This window comes from Lissotriton helveticus, chromosome 1_1 (assembly GCF_964261635.1).
Source record: "Lissotriton helveticus chromosome 1_1, aLisHel1.1, whole genome shotgun sequence".
Classification (NCBI taxonomy): domain Eukaryota; kingdom Metazoa; phylum Chordata; class Amphibia; order Caudata; family Salamandridae; genus Lissotriton; species Lissotriton helveticus.
Window position 1 is genome coordinate 1792570480 of NC_136057.1, and position 21954 is coordinate 1792592433.

Below are 21954 nucleotides of genomic sequence, written 5' to 3' on the forward strand. Positions count from 1 at the left end.
CAGGTAAGTACTATTCTCATAGGCTTTAGAATCGCTAGGGCTAATCCCCTGAACCTTTAGATTGCAAGTGGGAGGCCTAGGGACGTCGTGTGCAGAGTGGGAACTCTCACGCGTAAGGCGGGAAAAAGTCTATGGAGGCTAGTAAAAGCAAAGTTAGTGTTTACAGGCGAACCCGACTAGGTAGGTCAAAAACGAAAGTGGATCTAGACACTTAGAGAGTTGGTCTACGCTGGAGCACCGGAGTACTCGGTTTACCTAGCCCAGGGGCTGCGGCTGCATAGGGTTCAAATGTCGTCTGGTTTCTTCGTTGATGGACCAGGAGCCTGAAGAAAGAAGTTGCTGGCAGGCGACCAGTGAAGAAGTTCTTGGGGATCCAAGCCTGGATCGGGAAGAAGAAGACCTGTAAGCAGAGGGGACCAAGTTCTGAATCACTAGCCAATGATTTAGGTGGGCACCAGAGTGGCACCGGGCGAAGTCACCTCAGCCAGGTGAGTGGGCGCTGCTGGGCTCTGCAGTCTCTCGGACCAGGAGGCGTTGTCGGCGACCAGGATGGAGGGGCGAGCTGTCCCACGAAGATATCTGCTGTCGACGTCGCTGGACCCAGGATTGGGGCAACAAGTCTTGGCAAATGCAAGCCCACGCGGTGGACTTAAAATGGCGTCTGGAGTGGACCAGGAGGGTCCAGGGTGCTCCTCGGTTGGAGGGGAGCAAGGGCCAGTCTGGAGCAACCAGACCAGCGGTGTTGTCGTCGAAGTTCGTCGTCAGGAGGGCCACTAGCCAACGGGCAAGTGACCTGGACAACGCGGTGAGCAGCAAAGAGCAGAAGGGCCCCACGCAGATCTCGTGGATGCAAGGGGGCTGAAATTCGGTGCTGGAGCTGCTCAGGGTCGGGGCTTCTCTTACCCCAAAGCACTCAGTCGAGGGTCACTCGGTGGTCGTGCTGGACAAGCGTCGTGCAGTCTTCAAAGATGGCCGGTCCCTCGAGGTCTCGTCACACCCACGGATCACAGCTGGGCTGATGATGCAGGTTGAGGTCAGAGGTGCCAGGGAAGCCGGTTCTCGTCGGTCGTGCTGGGCAGTCTTGATCCGGAGGAGAGACTTACAGCAGACCGCGATGCTTGGTTGGTGCCTGCTGCTGCAGGGTGACTACTCCTTAGTCACAAGGGAGAAATCTTAGGAAGAGTCTTGAGTTCCTCTCGTAGAAAGTCGGTTCAGGATTCAAAGATTGATTTGATTTGGAAGGGGGCCAGTTCCTACCTTTATCCTGCAAAAGGGGGCTGGCACGCGACTAAGTCCTGCCCTATGGGTGGGACTAGGAGGGGGTGGTTACACCCCTCTCCTTTGGTGGGCTTTCCCCAGATCAGGGGCTTGAGTGCCCCTGGAACTGGTTCAAGCCGGCCTATGCACAGTGAGCACCGGGGTGCCACTTGCAGTCACTTTCCTCTAAAGCCCTGCCTACCTAGGATACACAAAATCCTGTCTGGGACTGTGCTGGCACCGCCCCTGGCAGGAAACCCTTTGTCCTTGCCTCCTGTGCTGGGAGGACTCCCAGCAGCAGCAGGGCAGACTTGTGTCTCGGTGGCAGCATCCATCTTGTGGAGCTGAGGCTATGTCTGACTTTAACCGGGGTTACAGGTTACATACATGTCGTGTCCCTCTAGAAGGGTGGAATGCTAACCCCGTCGCCAGAATTGGCGAGGGGTTAGTATTCCAATTCGTATGACACCTTACTCGATAGGTTTTGATAAAGCGATACCAGAGTTGGCATTTAACCGCGAGGATTATAATGCACTTAAGAGTATATGGTATGCGTTATCATGGAACAGCTATTAGGACTTGGTTCCGCAAGCTGCAAACGGGCTCAGCTCATGCCAGAGCACCATTTCACCTTATCCCATGCACTCTGCCTTCAGGATTGTTAAGGCCTGCCATAGGAGTGACTGATAGGAATATAGGTGTCCATTGTAGGTTTAGACATAGGAATACTATATCTAAAGCAAAGGGTGATTACACCACTTTGACCCAGCTGTCAAGCAGCCAGTTGTGTCTGATTTAGTTAGTCAACCCAGGGGTGGCATAATACATGCTGCAGCCCCTGGGAGACTTCTGGGTGCACCTCAGCCCTGGGTACAGGGACTTGGAGAGGGCCCAGTGCCAATTCAGTACCTGGGTACAATTTGGAGTAGAGAGAACAGCTAGGCTGTGGGTCTGATTAGCAGGCCCACAGCCAGGTAAAGTCGTAAACCAGTGAAGCAAAAAGCAAAAATCTGGGTGATCATAGGATTGCAGACCCTACTCTCCTACAACCCCTATTGCCAGAGCGACGAAAAGTGCTCCCCCGAAACTGTTGGGATTGGAGAGCTCCCATGGACTTCACAGTCTCGGTATCCTTTTTTATTTTTTCCAAGGTGGTATCCACCTCAGGACCAAATAATCTGTCAGGGTTAACTGGCTGGTTGAGGATAGTAGTTTGGATCTCCGGCTTAAATCCGGAGATTCTGAGCCATGCTTGCCGTCTTAACATCACACTGGTGTTAATCGCCCTGGCTGCAGGGTCCGCAACGTCTAGTGCACAATTAATTGAAGCGTTGGAGATGAGCTTCCCTTCCTGGATAAGCATCTCCGCAGCCTCCTTATATTGGTCTGGGAGATGTTGCAACAGGGTCTCTAGTGTGTCGTAGTGTGCACTGTCGTACCGAGCCAAGAGTGCCTGCGTGTTAGAGATAGGCCAGATATTGGCCGCCTGAGCTGCTACTCTCTTTCCCGATGCTTCTAGCACTTTGGACTCTTTGTCCGGGGGAGGAGCTTCACCAGTGGTTTGCGAATTCGCCCTTTTGCGGGCATTAGAAACGACCAGGGAGTCTAATGGCAACTGGCCCTTGATGTAGGTGGGAATCGCCAGGTGCTGGTCGGTATTTCTTTTCAATTCTAGGGTTGACCACCCTTGCCCGTGTGGGCTCTTTGAAGATGTCCGCAGCATGTTTGAGGACCCCTTTTAGCATTGGGAGGGTTTTCACAGTCTTTTCAGCTGTTGAAAAAGTGTCAAAGAGGAAGTCCACCTCCACAGGGTCAGCATGCAGTTCAACGTCGTGGTTCTTTGCCGCCCTTTCAATCAAGGCATTGAATGCCGCAGAATCCTCAGTGGGAGAGGTCTTGACATTGTACATCTGAGGGTCAAGGGCGGGTTGCTGATCCCCCTGGTCACCTGTGTCCACCCATGCGTCCTGTTGTTCATCAGGATCTGTGTGGGCCGGGAAGCTGTATTCCTCATCCTGATCCCCAGCATCCTCGGCATCCGAATAAGTTGGCGAGGGCGTGGCAACTCTGAGTCCGAGGAGTCAGTGGTTCGACCAAGACCGGTGAATCCGAAGCAGGCTTTTTGCGCTTTAGAGGAATGGTGTACGACTCCAAAGGCGTCGTCGCCGTAATTTTCCGCTTGTAAAGCGTAAGTTTCCCAGTGTCGGCATCGATGAAACGTTCCAACTGTTCCTCCATTAATGGTGGTCGATGCTTCGAGCCCCCAGCCGGGAGAGTAGACTTCGACCCCGCAGCACCCTGCAAGTTCGCTTCGGGCGCCGCCCGTGGTGCGAAGGCCTTCGGTGTCACCTTTGGCGGCAACGTGAAGAGGATTGGCGTCGATGATTTGGAGGTGGGGACCGACTGCTTCGGTGCGGAAGGTGTTTTGGGGTCTTCCGCCGAAGCCTTGTCCCTGATACGCTTGAGGGAGTCAGAGACCTGCTTCGTGAATGAAGCGGACGGCTTCGCCGACATGACAGACGACCTCGGTCCACCAACGTGTGAAGACTCGAGCGTCGATGACTTGGGCTGTTCGGTCCAAGGCTCCGGCTAGACGCCCGTTCTGGACTTCGGCTCGACGCCCTTGCTCGACTGCCTTCTTGGGCTTCTGCTCGACGTTTTTGGTCTGCTTCGGCTGGACGGAGTTCACCGACTTCGCCGGGTCGACAGGCTTCTTCGGCCTGGGGTGTTCCGACACCTCGGAAGACGAGGGTGTCGACGGTGTAGCAGAAGGTTTCGGAGGCGCTTGAACCACTTTAGGTAGTGTGGACACCGAAGGTTTCACTTTCGGTAATGGCGGCTCCGTCGAAGTGTCCGTAGCCGGGCCGGGAGGCGGGCCGTGGATTTTGGTAGAAGGTCTTGGGTAAGGCGATAGGCGATCCCTCGACCTGAGCCTTCGTAAGTGTTCGAACAGGGCATAGCTCTTCCTCTGAGCTATCTTCCATGGCCCCATAGGCCTCATAGTCGTCTCCTACCTAGTCGACGACTTCTTGTATGGGTAGGCCTTCGACATCCACTTGATAGTCGTAGTCGATTTCTTCCGCTGGAGGGGAAATCTGCAGCTGGACATAGTGTTCGTCCGCTGCTCCGCTGTCGAAGATGTCCACCGGTGCCGGGGCAGACTGCCGGGCCTCCATGCGCGCCACGCGCCGAAGCCGAATCGTTTTCTTCGAACGAAACCGTGAACAAGCCATACAGTTGGCTTCATCGGAGACAGGCACTTGTTGCACACCGGGTGGACGTCGATGTGTGGGTACTTCGATCCGCACACGGGACACTTCTTGATCGGGCTCTGTTCCATGTCGCGTCGTCGAGGGTCTTGCTGCGCCGACTGGGCCTCGAGCACCAAAGAGCCACGCGACTCCCTGGAAGTCAAACTCGGGAGGCGAGTCCGAATAGAACCGGGCACCGAACGCAAACAATACCGACGATACGAGAAAAAGGCCTTTTGGCCTCGAGAATATTGTTGATTCCGAACTGGAGAGAACGAAAGTACATCCGAACCCAATGGCGGAAAAAAACAATCTGGGGATGGAGTCGATGCCCATGCGCACTGTAGTCCAGGGGAGGAGCCACCTATCTCGTGATACTAGAAGACTCTTCCAGGACAACAACGTGCAATCATCCGGACCCAACACTAGGCGGCGATCTATACTATAGATATGAATTCAGCAGCCCACATGCCTCGAACATACTGTTTTGGGGAAGGCCATTCCACTCTCCCATCAACAAAGATTAGTGTAATAAGGCTTCTTCCGTAAGAACAACGTTTTTGCCTATTAACTATCAAAGGTCAGCAAACACTACAAGAATCATCGCATAGAGGGACTCCCTCCAGCAGAAACCCCCAACCATAGCAACAATGGACAAAGAAGCTGGAAATAAACAATTGCAGCCAGCAAGGCTCCTCTGGCAGAGGACCATATCACGTGGTTCAGATTCAAGGAGGAGTGCAACCTGCAACCTTTCAGCAGACTCCTACAACTACCTTACTGCGCAAAGCACAGTAAGTAATCCTGCTCAACAAGATCATACAGTAGCCACAGTTAAAACGCCAGCCTCCGACCACTTCCAAACCGGAGTCCATGCAACAGTCAGGACCCTACAGCTTTATAGCAAGATGGGTCACCTGCAATAATCAAGGAAAACAGAGCAGGAAAAAACCTCAATTCAGTCTCTTGCAGAGGCCTATTCCAAACCACAGAGAGGGAAGTATGGGAACACTAGAAACAGGGCTTTGACGATATCTTTGTTCTGCAGAAGCCGTATGCCCCAAGGGTAAACTGAGACAAGGCAACTAGTGGCTGGCAGTGTGCTGGCCACAAGGTATGCTTCCAAAGCAAGATCACCCAACAGTGCGGAACAGAAAGAGGACCTCTACCTATACATTGTCTGAATTAACTTTGCTCTAGGACAACTTGAGGGACCTTCCTCCCCTCCCATCGAAACTCCTCTAACCCTCCCCACCCCCAAAAAATCTGCTCCCTTACCCGCGGCTGCACTTCCTTCAGCATGGCACTAGCGTCCTCATCATAGTCCAGTTTGCAGGCCATGGCCAGATCGTGGGCTGCATCTTCCCAGTGCCCCAGGAGCCTGAAAGGAAAATGCACTGTAAGCACCAAAGAGGGAAACCATAGCAGAGGCTTATACACTGACTGGCACAAGACTGATACAAGTCAAGTGCGATAGTACTGAGAATAGCACCCAAGAATGGACAAGGACCTCAGTGGTAAACTGGAAAAAAACAGGTGCTTTGTTATGGAACAAGTGGGCTAGAGCAGTACAAGCACAGATGAACACAGAAAACAGACAATAGCTTAGCAGAGAATTAGAACAGTAAAGGGGCACAAAGAATGACAAACGTAGGTGTTAGAATGGTGGAAAGGGAATAGATGGGAACCCTCTGGGGTGAAATAAGTTAAGAGATTCAAGCATTTGCGCTTTGTAGAATGGACTGTAGCTTACGAACTGGACAAACTCATTCAGCTGGCTTGCTGCTTCCTTCTCCCCAATCGTCGCATAATATCTGTTCTTTTCTACGACTCACTTCCCTTTCCTGCCAGACACTGCATGGTTCCAATGGAATTCAGATTAACCAGGGTATTCCTCAAACAAGGTGCAAATTTGCATACACACACCTCAAACTATACTATCGCTTTACCAACACGGTCATCCCTCTTACCCCTAAATTGCCAGGTTGTAGCATCCCCCCATTCTGTCCCTACCAAAGCAGGGTATCCATACACTGCCAACCAGATGAATTGCATTCCTCTACATGGGAATCCCTCTACTTTGCCTGTGCTCGACCCAGGGTATCCCCTACACCCATATCCTGCACAACTGGGTTCGTCCTGGATGAGTGCTCCATAATTCATCACCCACCAAAATCTACGAGATGTTGTGCAGTTGCAGAGCAAATGTGCTGCCTTACCTGTGCGCCTTCCCTCGCCACTTGTATGGCTGAGCAGAATCCGGGTTGATCTCGATGGCTCTGGTGCAGTCCCGTATCGCAGCATTGGGTTTCTGAAGCTTCACATAAACACTAACGAAATAAATGGAAGGCAGCATTTAGATCTGGTCAGAACACACCCATGAATATACGGTTATGTTGGGAAGAGTCAGTAAAGCTCACTGCTCCTCAGAATCAAAAGGTTAAGAGATTATTATTTCGATGTAAACTACTAGCCAACCAAATGCAGAATTAAAATCAGGTTCGGACCTGTTCATGAAAAACGTCAAAGGAGACCTAATAACAACAATATACAACATGGTCCTACAAACCCTCCTGCATAGGAGGTTCGGAACTCTATATATAGCAGTTTCCTATGTTGCAATGCCTTTGTGTATTAGCCCTTTTTACTACCCCAAGACTTAGCCCCCCTTTCCTCATGCTCCACACCCTCCCCTGATGCACAGCACCTTAATTAACAATTCCCAACTAACCTAGCTCTCTTGGCATAGAGGATAGCTAGCCGAGGGTTGAGCTTGATGGCTTCTGTGAACAAGTCAATGGCACGCTGCAGGTCACCTGAAAACAGACATGGAGAATTCATAACCTGTTATTGTTTTCCAACCTAACAGAGTCATCTATACATGTACACAAGACATGCCTAAACAATCCAACATGGAAAATGTTTGCAGTTTCACCCCACTCCCGTTTCTTGCATAGACACAACCATTACTGTAGCAAAGAGGCAAATATAACAATTTTGTATTATGTGCTCCATTTTTATTGTACTTCGCAAACAAAAGATGGACGGAATGCGGAATAAATCATACATTCGCCCCCAGTCAAGAGATCGGGCTTAAATCCATCTTTCTTTTGCTCACCATGCCAACCCAGTTTAGACCCAGCCATATGCAAATCAGTCTTGACCATGTGCCTCATGGGAACAGTCCAGACCGAACTGCCGAGCCAGGTCCTCCCTTAACCCGGAAACCAGCATCCTGGGACCGGTTTCTGGGTATTACCCTTCATCAACCAGGCTAGCTTGAATCCAGTGGCACAGTGAGCAAGGGACCCATGTCTGGGCATACACATCCCACAGGGTGAAAAGTGCTACGCAAACAAATTGCGTACAACTTGAAAAATATATATGACTATACCCTAATTGAGGAAGACATTACTATTTTGGTCTACATCAGATCTGTGTTATAAGATCATGCACCACTTGGATGAGAGTGATCACACCATACCTTGACCCGGATCAATATGAATTTTCTTTTGCTTTAATGAATTTCAGTATCCTTTATTCTCCACTAATCTTTTCAAATTTGATACTGTATTTATCACAACTTGCACTTATAAATAGGCAATCCCAAAATGCTTTATTACGCTGGTACTCCTTTGTTGTTTAATTTTAGCTCTCATTTGGATAAGTTGAAGCAGTTACAAGAGGGACTTACAATGACTAATGTATTGCCACACTTTATTGTGAATGGGATGATTAGCCTGACACGGTCCAGATTTAATTTTGTACTTACTGCTTATTCAGTCCATTACATTATATATATATATATATATATATATATATATATATATATATATATATATATATATATATATATATATATATATATATAAACGAGATCGAGAATATAATTACAAAAAGTTCTCATATGTTTGTGCTTAATTCTCTTTTGTTGGAGTAGGTTTCTGTGGTTTATTATGGACTGGTTTGATATGGATTAACTGAGAAAGTTAGTCCCCCCCCATTTCTCAAGTTTATTTGATGTATAAGATAAGCAATTCCTTTTTCTCTTTGAGCGTACAGATACAGTTTCAATATGGTGCGACTTAGACAGCATCTCACTATATGCGGATGACATACTCCTGTTTTTGGCCTCTCCAAAAGGCATCCCTTATATCTGTACTAGATATCTTTGCAACCTTTGGCAGATACTCAGTGGAGAAGTGTGGCTCACTGGTTAGAAGCGGCAGACCCTAAAGCAGAGGTCGGCCCGGGACCAGGGTTCAATTCCCGACGCGGCAGGGTCTTGGGTCAATGTCCGCAGACTCGATAATTCTCGCCTAGGTGCCTACGCTAACCATGGGACCCACTCTGCAACTCTGGGCAATAACTTGCTTAATCTCCACAACGGCCCTAGCAGCACCGGGGATGCCTGGCTTCACCTTGGGGGTGCCCTCTCTCAGGGAAAGCCAGGACTGGTTCCCCAGCGGTATACAGCGCCAGGATGCCACGAGTGATGGGGTAACAGTGCGCTTTACAAGTATACATACATTTACTCGATTAATTGGAGTAAATATGTACTATACGTCCTTAATGGTCCCCAGCCTAGTCTCCCTAGGGGGTGCCCGGTGCAAGTCACCACAATGGGCTTTAAATACCTAGGCATCTACATTACAACTGATCCATCGAGTAGATTTGCTCAAAATCTCCTCCCACCCCTGAGGTTGAAGAGAGATATAACACGCTGGATCCTCGCCTCTTGAGGACAGGATATTAGACTGCTACCTACAGACTAAAGCCATTTGGCGAACCTATAAAAAGCTGGTAAATAACTCCAGTAACCCCCTCCGATGGATAAGAGAAATGGGACAGGTATGGCATAATCCTGGATGACGAGGATTGGGTGGTGGCATTGGCCTCCCCACGAGAAATGGCTATATCAGCTACATTACGACTGGTCCAGCTTAAAATATTACACCGTATGTACATAACAGGGCCATGCCTAGTGAAAATGGGGAAGGCGGTGGATGGAAACTGCAGCTGGTACTGTGGGGTGAGGGAACATTCCTACACATACTCTGGGATTGTGTACATATCCAGCGATACTGGAGGAAAATATATGATATTCTCAGAGAGGTACTCATGATTGATATTCACCTAGAAGCTAAACGATTTCTCCTTAATGTGTGGGAACCCACCGACCTTAACAAGAGCATTACATGGGTTACGCTGGGATTTATGGTTGCATAGCGGAATATTGCCGAGCTGTGGGGGGCCGCACAGGCACCGACCGTAGCGTCATGGAAGAGGAACATGGATTGGTGTACAGATGTACTGAGAAAAGATAGTGTATGTGACAAGAGGATGCCCCAAAAAATTGTCCCATATATGGAATGACTGGAATGTATTTCGAGGTAATATATTTACTCTCCCAACCGCACAGACACGATGATCCACCATAGCCATTATTAAGTTACCAACTAATAATTAGGACTTATGCACCTACATGACAGTAATTGTAATACATCAAGCGAACTTCTGACTGATATACCTTGAAATGTTGATTCTGGTTGGTTTAATAAAAAGAATTATAAAAAATAAAAATATAGGGCGAATTTAGAACGCCAATACGGTGTAGGAGTACCAGTCCTTTCCAAGTAGATTTATACTACTCTAATATGGCGCAGCCGCAGAACGCCAATACGGTCCACGCAGCATGAAGGAGTACTCCAAGAGCCAGTAAGATTTATATAATCCAATGTGGGCTCACTGATGTGTATTTTTGCTAAGAATTCTTCAGAGCTGGTAAGATTTAACAAGTCTGGCGTGGGGTCAGACTAGTGTAATTTTGTCGTGTTTGTTTTATATGTAGTTCCTTGTGAGCCTCGACAAAGTCTATTGTCTGTGACAGTCATTTTTTAATGTACATAACATTATACAATGTATAATAAGACTACACCAAGTGACTCAGACTGATCATATGATTTACGATATAGGATAAGTGTTGATCAATTTTGCATGTGAATATGGTTGGTTAAGCAGCAGTTTTGATGCTTGATTACACGTGGTTAAATTGATGTACAACTTTCATTCAGTGCCTTGTTCAATACCTTTGATCTTTCAGTTGTGTAATTGATGTATTATGAGCCAATTTCAAGTATGGTGTATTCAAGAAAAGATTTTCTCCCAGGGTTTTATACTTGAGTGTAATTGAACGCAGAACATTAGTTTGTGAAATCTACTTAACTTTAGGGGAGCCCACAGACCATTAAATTACTCTGATCAGATGATAGACTGGAGGAGGATTGGACAGAATGGGCCCCCCCCCCCCCAGGGGTAATAAGTCTCTGGATGTGGGGGAGGATGGTGCTGAAGTAGAGGGGGGTGAAAGTTCAGGGTTTGGGAAGAAAGTTCTGAGAACTACGGGCTCATTCAGATGGAAATCCGAGGGCACCTTGGGAATACATTTTGGATTTGTAAGCAAAGTAACAGCGTCCTTGGAGAATTGAAGAAATGGAGGTTGGATTGTAAATGCTTGGATATCACTTACTCGCCTTGATGAAGTCAGTGCGAGCAGAAGAGCAACCTTCCAAGTGAGAAACTTCAAATCTGCTGAATGGATTGGCTCAAAAAGGAGGTAATAGGAGCTGAGATAAAACCAGATTCAAGCGCCACGGAGGCGGAGGACGCCGAATGGGCGGGTGCAGTCGAAAGAGGCCTTTTAGGAATACAAGGATGTGGTGCCATCATGACGAAAGCGGGAAATCGCTGCCAAAAAGTCTTTAAGAGTGGAATGAGAAAGTCCTGATTTCGCTACAGACAAGAAAAAAGGCAGGATTTGTTCCGGCTTAGCGTGCATTGGATCAAGAGCTTCTTTGTGGCACCAGACACAAAACCGCTTCCATTTCAGTTGATATGTCTTAATGGTGGAGGGAGCGCGTGCATGAGCCAGCACATCCCTGCACTCTCGAGTAATATTCAGACTTGCAAATTCATTGTGTTCAGGTTCCAGGCATGCAGTTGGAGATATGCCGGATCCGGATGGCAAATGCGGCCTTGGTTCATGGTGAGCAGGTGAGACAGAGGATGAAGAGGTATCGGGTCGCACATGAACAATAGGAGGAGGTCCGAGAACCACGGGCGACGTGGCCACCTGGGCGCAATCAGAATGACATGGCATGGTTGAAGCTTCATCCTGTGCAAACGGCGCAGAATTAGAGGGAGCGGGGGAAAAGCGTAGACGAATTCGCTCGACCAGTTTATCGAAAACGCATTCCCGCTAGACTCTCTGTGCGGATGCGGACTTGCAAAGCGTAGGCATTTGCGGTTGGTTGGGGTCGCAAACAGGTCCAGCTGTGGTTGGCCCCACTGGCGAAAGATGTATTCCAGAATGGGTTGGTGGAGTTCCCATTCGTGGTTGTCTGCCAGAGATCTGCTGAGACAGTCGGCGAGGGTGTTGGAGACGCCCGGCACGTGTACTGTTGTCAGGTGAACTTGATGTTAAATCGCCCAAGTCCAGATTTCTTGCGCCTGTTTGGAAAGCAGGAGAGATCTCGTACCTCCCTGCTTGTTGAGGTAGTGCATGCTGGTGGTGTTGTCTGTCCACACCAGCAGTGATTGGCCTTGTATCAGAAGCCGGAAAGACTTCAGGGCAAGGAAGATGGCCAAGAGTTCTAGACTATTTATATGCCTTCTGCGTTGAGCTGTCGTCCACTTGCCCTTGACTGACATGCCTTCGAGGTGTGCCCCCCCAGCCCTCTAAGGAAGCATCCGTTGTGAGGATGAGTGAGGGAGGTGTTTCCTGGAAGGGCCGTCCCGCGGCGATATTCGGAAGGTGAGCCCACCATTCCAAAGCGGTTTGAATGCGGGGGGGGGGGGGGGGGGGGGGGGGATGTGTCAGGAAGAGTCTGTCGTTGAACGACCCCGAAACTTGTTTCCATTGTATGTCCACCTCCTCCTGTATGACTCATGTGAAGTCTGCAGTGTGGGATCAGATGTATGCAAGAGGAGGCCATGCCCAGAAAAGATTCCAAGATCCAGACAAACACTTTTTTGATTTGAGAAAAGCGACCATCTTGAGTATGCGAAGTTGTCGCTTCTGGGACACAAACGCCAGACGAGAATCGATCAAGGCTCCCGGAAAGATTCTCTGTTGTGATGGGCGAAGATGAGACTTCTCATGATTCACGGAAAGGCCTAATTTGTGAAAAATTGACAGACAGGTGTGAGTATGCGGTCTTGCTGTTTGACGTATCTGAGCTTTTATTAGACAATCGTCTAGATAAGGGTAAAATTGAATGCCTTGCAGGCGAAGGAAAGCCACGACTGGATCCATGATCTTCGTGAAGACTCTCGGCGCTGATCGAAGGCCGAAAGGCAACACCTTGAACTGGAAGTGCTTCGATCCGAAAGCGAAGCGAAGATATTTCCTGTGTTTGTGATGTATTGGCACATGGAAATATGCATCTTGGAGGTCAATAGTGGAGAGGAATTCTCCGGGATTGAGGTATTGCAAAATTTTCAGGAGGGACAACATTCGGAAAGTTTGTGATTTGATGAATTTGTTGAGGGCTTGTACGTCCAGAATGGGGCGCCATTCTCCCGATTTCTTCCTGAATAGAAAGAAGCGGGAATAAAAGGCCCTGCCCCGTTGAGCTCGAGGAACCACTTCGACAGCCCCTTTGTTTATCATGATCTTGACTTGAGCCAACAGATCTTTTAAAATGAGGTGGTGGGGGACCAGAAGGTCCGACGGGTGGGTGGAAATTTTGTAAACTCGAGAACATGTCCTTTCGAGATGACATCCAGGACCCAACGATCCGAGGTGATATGAGACCAGTTGAAAAGTTTTGGGAGATTCGACCTCCAATTTTCAGAGTCGGAGAACACTTGCTGGGGAAGTCACTGCTTTTTGGAGGTGTTTCCCCCTCTAAGTATTTTTCCTCCGATAAGGTCTTGAATCGGACTCGCGATTCTGAGATTGATAGGTGTACCTTTGTTTGTTGTCGCCATAGGCGCGATACTGGGAGGAGCCACGAAAATTTGAGGAGCCACCTCTGCCACATGCTCCACGAAAGGCAGTTTCCTGTACTGGAGGCTTCCTAAGGAACGAGCTGTATCTGTGTCCTTTTTAATGGGATTCAAGAGCGTCGTCAACATGCTTGCCAAAAAGTGAATCACCATCATATGGCAAGTCAAGAATTCTCACCTGCACTTCGGGCCGAAAAGCTGTTGATTTGAGCCAGCCCTGGAGTCATAAAACGGCGGCTCCAGCAAGTTGTCTGCAGCCGGTTGACGAGATGTCAACAGCACAGTCTATAATCTCTGCAGAGATTTTTTCTCCCTCCTGGACTATCGTCTGGGCCTCGGTTCGGACGGAATCTGGGAGCTGATTATTCAAGGCTGCGATCTCAGACCACATTTGGCAGTCATATCTCCCAAGGATGGCCAGGGAGTTCGCCGCTCTGACCGTTGTGGCAGCCATGGTGGTAAACTTCTTACCAATAGAGTCCAACCGGCGTCCCTCTTGATCTGGAGGGGAGGTGAGAGGAGTGGCCGGATTCCTTGAACGTTTCTGGGCAGCCTGCGTTACAACGGAGTCCGCCTTGGGGTGAGAGACAAGGCATACTGGAGAGTCTGCAGGCGCCTTGTACTTCTTGTCTAGATGTGGCAACACAGCTGGGATGGAGTTTGGTCGTGCCATAAGTTTAAGGCCTTCCTGTCAAATAAGATCAATGATTGGGATAGTATGAGTCTGTTTAAGAGGCTGATCTTTGAAGTCGTAGAGGAAGCAATCAGTTTGCTGCATCTCTAAGGTTAAATGGAAGCGCTTGGCAGCACGCACCATTAAGTTATGGAAGCTTCCAATGTCCACCGGCGGGTAAGGCAAAGGCGATGTCGGTGGCGTAGATGGCGTTTGAGCTCTATAATCATCCCAATCCGCGAGGACATCATCTTGATTGACATCCGCGTCATCATCAGTATCTTGCTGCTGTTGGACTGGCGACTGCGGCATCTCCGCATGTACGGGTGTTGGTGCCGCAGGTTGAAGAGTTGGTGAGGTAGGCGCAGATGGAGGGAACCTGCGATTATAATCGTCCAACATATTCTGCAAGTTGGTCACCAGAGAAGACGGTATTGGAGTCATACCTTGTTCATGTGGTACCTCAGAACGAGCAACCTGGACAGGAAAGAGAGCACATCCTTCCTCTTCATACTCCTCATCTTCTTCCTGGCACTTGATATGGAGTGCAGATGGACTGTTTGCAGGACGAAAAACTTCATTTACATAGGACCCATCATCAGATTCGTCTTCTGCAGACTCAAATAATTTCGTTGGCAGAGTTTCCGTCATTGGACTCAAAGGAACAGGCCGTTTCACCACTGAAGCTGTAACCACCGTGAAAGTAGTCGCTGTAGCGAGTGAATGTTGCGTCGTCGACGGTCCCGTCGATGAGATGGCTGCAGATGGCAATGGCGGTACAAAAGGGGGTGGTGATGGACGGAGCATCTGAACCAATCAAACACTCACACGCCAGTCAAAAGATCTGGGTTAGATCCATCACCGTTCTTTAGCCCACTCTGCCACCCCAGTTCAGACATGGCTATAGGCAAATCAGTCTGACCCTGTGCCTCATGGGAACAGTCCAGCCCGAACCGCCAAGCCATGCCTTCCCTGGACCGGAAACAAGCTTCCGAGGACCGGTTTCTGGCATTCCAGCCGTCTTCAGCCCGGCTTGCTTGAATCCAGTGGCAAAGTGAGCAAGGGACTCACGTCTGAGCATACCCTGCCACACCTATGGCGGCCAAAAGCGGTACATTGTATCTAGAGGAAGCGGAAAGACAATTAAATGACCCATTTTGTTACAGGAAGGCCTCCTATAATGAACTCAACAAAGTAAAAACCCTTGTACATTCTAATCTCGCATCTTGGAAGAGGGTAGGATTGATCAGCAAGAAGGAATTTGATTTCTTGAAAAAAGATTTTCCTATCACTCCGACGCTGTATCTTTTACCAAAGATCCATAAAGGCATAACACCGATACCAGGGCGACCAATTATTTCTGCCCAAAATAGCCTGTTGGAACCCCTCTCCAAATATGTTGATTTCTACTTACATGAATACATGGAGGCCTTGCCTAGTTACCTAAAAGACACTGGTGACTTTTTGATGAAACTGAAAGAAGTTGTGTGGAAACCTAACTATCGTTTTCTAGTCATGGATATTACATCATTGTATACCTCTATTAATCATGTTGATGGTTTGAATGCAATTGAATACTTCTTATCCATTAGAGACATCAAGTTCTATGAACATAGTAAAATGCTCATCAGCATGATTGATTTATGCCTGAAGAATAATTTTTTCCTTTTCAATAATGAAGTCTACCAGCAACTGCGTGGTGTAGCCATGGGTGCGTGCTTCTCCCCCAGCTATGCGTGTTTACACGTGGGCTGGTGGGAGAAGCACGTCCTGGGTGGTATCCGCAGTTGTTTGGAGGAGGATGAAATTGGCATTGTAAAGATGTGGCGCTTCATCGATGATGTTTTTATAATTTGGCAAGGGTGTAGTTCATCAGCAAAAGAATTTGTTAGTAATATCAATAACAATTCTCTAAACCTAGAATTTTGTGCCAACATTAGCGATGTTAGTGTCAACTTCTTAGATGTGGAGGTCTACATTAAGAATAACGAGATCATGACTAGGATGTACAGAAAGTCCACAGCTGGAAATTCAATTTTACATGCCCAGAGTAACCATCCACATCATCTTATTAAAAGCATCCCTTATGGGGAGTTTTTAAGAATTAGACGGATATGCAATAATGAGATTGACCTCATGAATTGTTTGTATGGATCTTACCAAAGATTTTTACAAAGAGGCTATGAAGTCACTAACCTCACTAACTCTTTCAAAAGGGCTTTATCAATTCAAACAGTTGCAATGGTTGAACAACCTGCTTCAGTTACTCCAGAAGAGGGTGTTGCTACAACTGAAAAATCTTCCATTCGCCTAATCACCACTTTTAATAATCAACATAAAAAGATGAGGCAAATTATTAAATCTAACTGGCCCATCTTAAAAACAGACATTGTGGTGGGCCTTTGTTGAGAGATATTCCCAATATTACTTTCCGACGAGCACCCTCTATGAGGGATGCTCTGGTCAAAACTAGCCCTGAAACCTTCATTAAATCTAATTGGTTCTCCAACAAAACAGGTTTCCGGAAGTGTAGTTCATGTCGGGCATGCAAATTCGGTGTGAACACCAGCGAGTTTGTTGAGGGTCTTACGGATGCAGTGATTCCTATTAAGAATGTGTACACTTGTAAAACAGACCATGCGGTCTATGTTTTAAGATGCACGTGCGAGTTACAGTATGTTGGCAGCACCAAGTTGCAGGTTGGCAGCACCAAGTTGCAGGTATACAATCGAATCTTACAGCATCTTCGTGCCATTGTTAACTCTGACCCTAATTATCCAGTGGCACGTCATTTCAAGCTGGTACATAACAACAATCTTAATGACCTGCAATATTTTGTCATTGATGCAGTCCCCCTGAATAAAAGGGGTGGAGATAGAGAGAAGAGACTTAGACAATTAGAAAGTCAATACATTTTGAGGTTAAACAGTAAGATCCCTAATGGCCTGAACATGGGAGAAGATCTTAACAATTTTTTGTAAATATTTTACTCCATCGTATGCATAACTTTTTTATAATGGATTTTATACCTTTTTATATGGTTTTAATCTATTTATCTATGTTATGGATGGTCTATGAAGATTTACATTGTTTACTCTGATAGTCATCTTATTGATAATATTGATGTCAGTTTTTTACATATCCAGCTGTACTATTATGAAATCTATAGGTATGCCCTATTTCTTGCTGCTATACAGGAGTTCTATACACACACACACACACACACACACACACACACACCATTACTATTTTATGTACTGTGGGACTCCCACTTCGACGACGGGGAATATTCAAGCATGTGAATCTATGAAAGACACCCCTAATACTGGAGAAAGTGGTATACAGATGTGGAGCTAAAGTGCGACAATGTAATGAGTTTATTAGGTTTCGTACTACACAGCATTTTGTGATAAAGAATGCACACCAAAAAATACACTGATCGCTTTTGGTTGCAGGGAGGGTCCACTCTCCTACTCAGACTTCTGATGGACACCTATCGCTATCAGCACATCACAACATTTTCTGCAGCTTATCGTTTGTACATGGAGAATGGTTTATATAATTGTTTCAACTAGTGATTTTGATACATCTGGATTATTGCCAGACTGCTGAAATATTTGGGAATATAATACATACACATACCTTGTTAATTTTTATGGTGGTTTTAGGTCAAACTGACTAAGGGGGCGGTTCAATGTGTTATGTTCATCATATATTGAAATATGTCCCAATTATTGTTCTAGCCCTGATTAAGTCGAATGGTGTAATAGCCTACAGACACAAACCACTTGTTGGCAATTGAGGGGTGGAAACAACAGAATTACTGATAAAGCACACAAGACTGAACATAAAGAAATTGACTATTAGTTGCTCTTGGAGTGCTTGAGATTTCTTTTCATCCAACCTGGATTGGTTAGAGAGACCACAATGGTATCTCCCACCTTGGGGACTGGGGACACCTGGGAAGGCTCACAAAGTTTCTCCAGGCCCTCCAGGAGGAATTTGGGCACCACAAGGCCTCATTTTGCAGATATTCGCAGAAGTGTCATGCGCCAAGAGTGTGCCACTTGCAGTTGCAAGAGCTGTCGGAGGGTAGCCGGCTCAAGGTCCAGGTTCTTTTGTCCCTGCTTGGTCGAGGACGTATCTCACTTGTATACCTTTTATTGGTCATTAATTCACCAGATTCCTTCGAAGCCCTTCGGCTAAATGGGAGGGTTGGGTTGGCCAACTGGACGATAAGAGAATGGATGGATACCAGGGGGACTCCAGGAGAGCTGGTCATTGCCTCTCATTTAGGTTTGATCCAACTGAAATTTCTGCATGCCTCATATTTCGTCCCGCAGGGACTGATGGAGGATGGGTGCACACAAACCTGAGAAAAGAGCCCAGTGAAGTCAACTTTCCACCTGCCAGGAATGGCAATGAGACTATACAATTATACCTCCAACTCTCCGAGGAAGGTGCACTAAAGGTCATTTTTGCCAGTTTGTGATTTACAATATTCACCCCATAATTTCCCAGCCACAGTCAGCATTACAAATAGTGAGATCAAACACCCTCCATCTCTCCCTCGAAATACTAACTAGTGTTTTAAGTGAAGTATTTGACCCTGCTTCTAGAGAAGACCAGGTTGTGGGCAACCGCTGCAAACCGACAGAATAATAAGCAACACTCTTTAGTTTTGGGGCTTGAAAAAAATATCCCCCCCCCCCCCAGTCTTGAAATGTTTAGTAAGAAGAAAAGAAAAAAACACATGGCTAGGAAAGTTGCACTGGCATCTTAACAGCCCAATATTTTCTCAACTAACCTTCTCCCAGTGCATCAATTGCCTCAGACTTCTTTTCATTGGCCTGGTCCATCATTTCTTCGGTTACCTGAAATGAAGCAAAAGATTAGTGGGGGCTCCTGTTTAACAACATGCAGCAGAAGAAAAAGTGAAGAGGTGTGGGACAACTGTAAAATCTGACACAGTGCGAACTCAGTTGTATGTAGGGATAGAGGGCAGAAGCAGGTCCAATCTAAAACAATGAGATTGTTTTTTCATGTCACCCATTCTTAACCATGTCCACAACAGTTAGCTTTGTAGCAGGTCAGCAAAATGTGCAACACCAAGGCTCAGCCAGACCTTGGGAAGCATGGGCCTGTAGTGTCTATAATATCTATACATCTAAATTACCTGAGAATTAGCACAACTACTTAAAGCCTCTGTTTAAATCAATGTTCAGAGGAATATCAGCGAGTCATCAGTAAGTGCTAAATAAGCCCTCCAAGATTTATAATATTATCCCGCATAGAAATATATTCGTGCATACTCCAGAAATATCAAAACATCAGCGTTTTTACCTCTGTGCTGTCATCTCCCATCTCTTGAGAATCCTCAGTGTCTGGGTCGATCACACCCTCATTATCAATTTCTGCGTAAAATAGATCACAATGCTTCAGAAATAACTTCGTTATCACAGGACATTCATACTCTACCTGAACAAGCTATTGCTATGCAAGCTATTGGAAGCTTAAAGGGAAAAAACAAAGAGGAGGAAAGAGTTTTAGGGGGAGGAATGAGACCAGTTTGAAAGGTGCACAATGGTGGCAGATTGCACTAGGATGAGAGAAAAGTGAGCACGCACTCTGAAGACTGTATGGTGAATGCGAGCCAGTTGGGAAAAAGGCAACCTTATGCTCACTGTTTCCTATGCAAGAATTTACCTCCCTCCAATCCCACTTTAGTCCAAGGAGCCAGCAATGTTGCTTTTTGCACTCCATCAGAGGCAGAGTATGATTAAGATAGATCAGGAATTAAGCATCAACTCGCCTCATATCTTTCGCCACAGTAAGCAAAAAAGTCTAAACCATAATCCTTCTGTTTCAGAAATACTAAGTGCACGCAAGTAAACCGCCTGTACAAATCCTACAATTGTGTTAGTGTTCCGACATGGTGAATATTTATAAATATTAGAAGCTTAATAATAACGAAAAAAGGCTTATGCCATGTTACATGTTACTTCACTACCTCAGGAAGTGGCATGGCTCTGTATCATATACAACTTGGCAGAACCATTTAAGAAACAGAAACAAACAGTAATGTTCATTGGCAGGGTGACTGCTAGTCACTAACTCGGGTAGCATAGGCTGGATGGAGTCGCTAAACAATTCGACTGAAAACAAGCAAGTCAGTGAAACACCTCACACATTCAGCACTCTGAGGTCTAAATCCACTAACGAGAGGAAAGCAATCGGTACCTATTTTGACTATAGCAACAAACTTCTTCTGCAAGAATGTTTGAATTAACAAGCATGAACAAACACTGCACAGCAACAGTCCTGTGAAGTTTTGTGGTTGGATGAAAGAACCAACAACATAGAGCAACATATGGTCACAAAGAAGAGCGACACAGGATTAGTAGCTAAACAGCTGCTCCACTAAAGCTTCTGCATCACACATCTTCACTGGTAGTCATAAGAGGCATAATATTTCTGCATGCCCAGATCCTAGCACACTTTAATTTCACATAATTGAAGAGTTTATCTAGTATTAAATGCAGAAACCACATCATACCCTCGGAGGTTACATTTATTAGTACATATTGACGTGCTCAAGCTCAAGAAATGCTGCAAAACTAACTTGTAGCTTATGAAAACTATAGACAGCCTGAAGAAAGCAATTGAAGAGAATAAATCTGAATTGTAAGCCACACTAAAAAATAAATAAATATATAGATCATGCTCTGTGGGGTGTCCAAAACATGAGCAGGGCTCGAGCCACAGACTTTTCCCCAGTTAAAGCCTTTATTATTGGTGAGAGAGTACAAACCAGTACTTAAACAAGCAGCGGACCGCCGCCCGACGCGTTTCGAGATACACTCTTTATCAAAGGCAGCTGCGGTCAGGAAAGGGGCATGACGGGTGGCTCGAGCGCTGCTCATTTTTTGGATACCCCACAGAGCATGATTTATTGGACGGCTCTCCTGCCGTCGAGCGAGCGCCCCCAGGACGGGGCCACGGAGTCCAGATGATATGGGGCTCATGGTGGAGCACAGGCTTTGGATTGATGCAGCAGTACTTACTGGGGCTCATCACAAGCTTGAAATCACAGCAGAAAGTATGTGAGGCATTGGACTTAAGTGGGACTGCAGATTCCAGCATGCAACGTGAGGCTCATCAGAGCGGCCAATCAGGACCCACAATATAGCAGATAAGGACTTTGCAGCCCTTCATGCCCCTTTCCCGACCGCAGCTGCCTTTGATAAAGAGTGTATCTTGAACCGCTTCAGGCGGCGGCCCGCTGCTTGTTAAAGTACGGGTTTGTACTCTCTCACCAATAAAGGCTTTTACGCTGCTCATTTTTTGGACACCCCACAGAGAAATATATATACACAAATACATACATACATACATACATACACACAACCCCCCCCCCCCCACCCCCCTCCCGGGGGGCGTCCAATTGGGTCATCAAAGGGCAGCCTCCTAGACTAGAGAATGCTGCGATCTTCGTAGACTTCTTTTTTTGTCTGAATGATTTAATTTCATACATTAAGGATATTACTGATTTTATTAGAATTAGCCAGGAAATTGTGCGGGAAGGAAACTTCCTACCCTTGACATCACAAGCTTGTACACGTCTATATCGCCCCAGCAGCATCTCCAGGTAGTAGATTTTTTTCCTTAAAGGAAAACTATTGCAAATTTCAGGAATATAATAATACGATAATATCACAACGGATATCTTCGTTTGAACAACAACATTTTTCTGTTTTCAGGGCA

General features: G+C 46.8%; 1 protein-coding gene across 2 annotated transcripts in view; it reads right to left on the bottom strand.

Annotated features, from left to right (window-relative positions):
* Positions 1 to 21954, bottom strand: part of ST13 (ST13 Hsp70 interacting protein) — a 119500-nt gene that overhangs the window by 69149 nt on the left and 28397 nt on the right. For both annotated transcript variants that reach the window (XM_078640636.1, XM_078640642.1), the window contains exons 4-8: positions 19534 to 19604; positions 18998 to 19064; positions 7240 to 7324; positions 6728 to 6838; positions 5787 to 5889 (exon numbers count right to left, since the gene is read on the bottom strand). In XM_078640636.1, coding sequence (XP_078496762.1) covers positions 5787 to 5889; positions 6728 to 6838; positions 7240 to 7324; positions 18998 to 19064; positions 19534 to 19604 — 437 coding nt within the window. The remainder of the gene's footprint in view (positions 1 to 5786; positions 5890 to 6727; positions 6839 to 7239; positions 7325 to 18997; positions 19065 to 19533; positions 19605 to 21954) is intronic.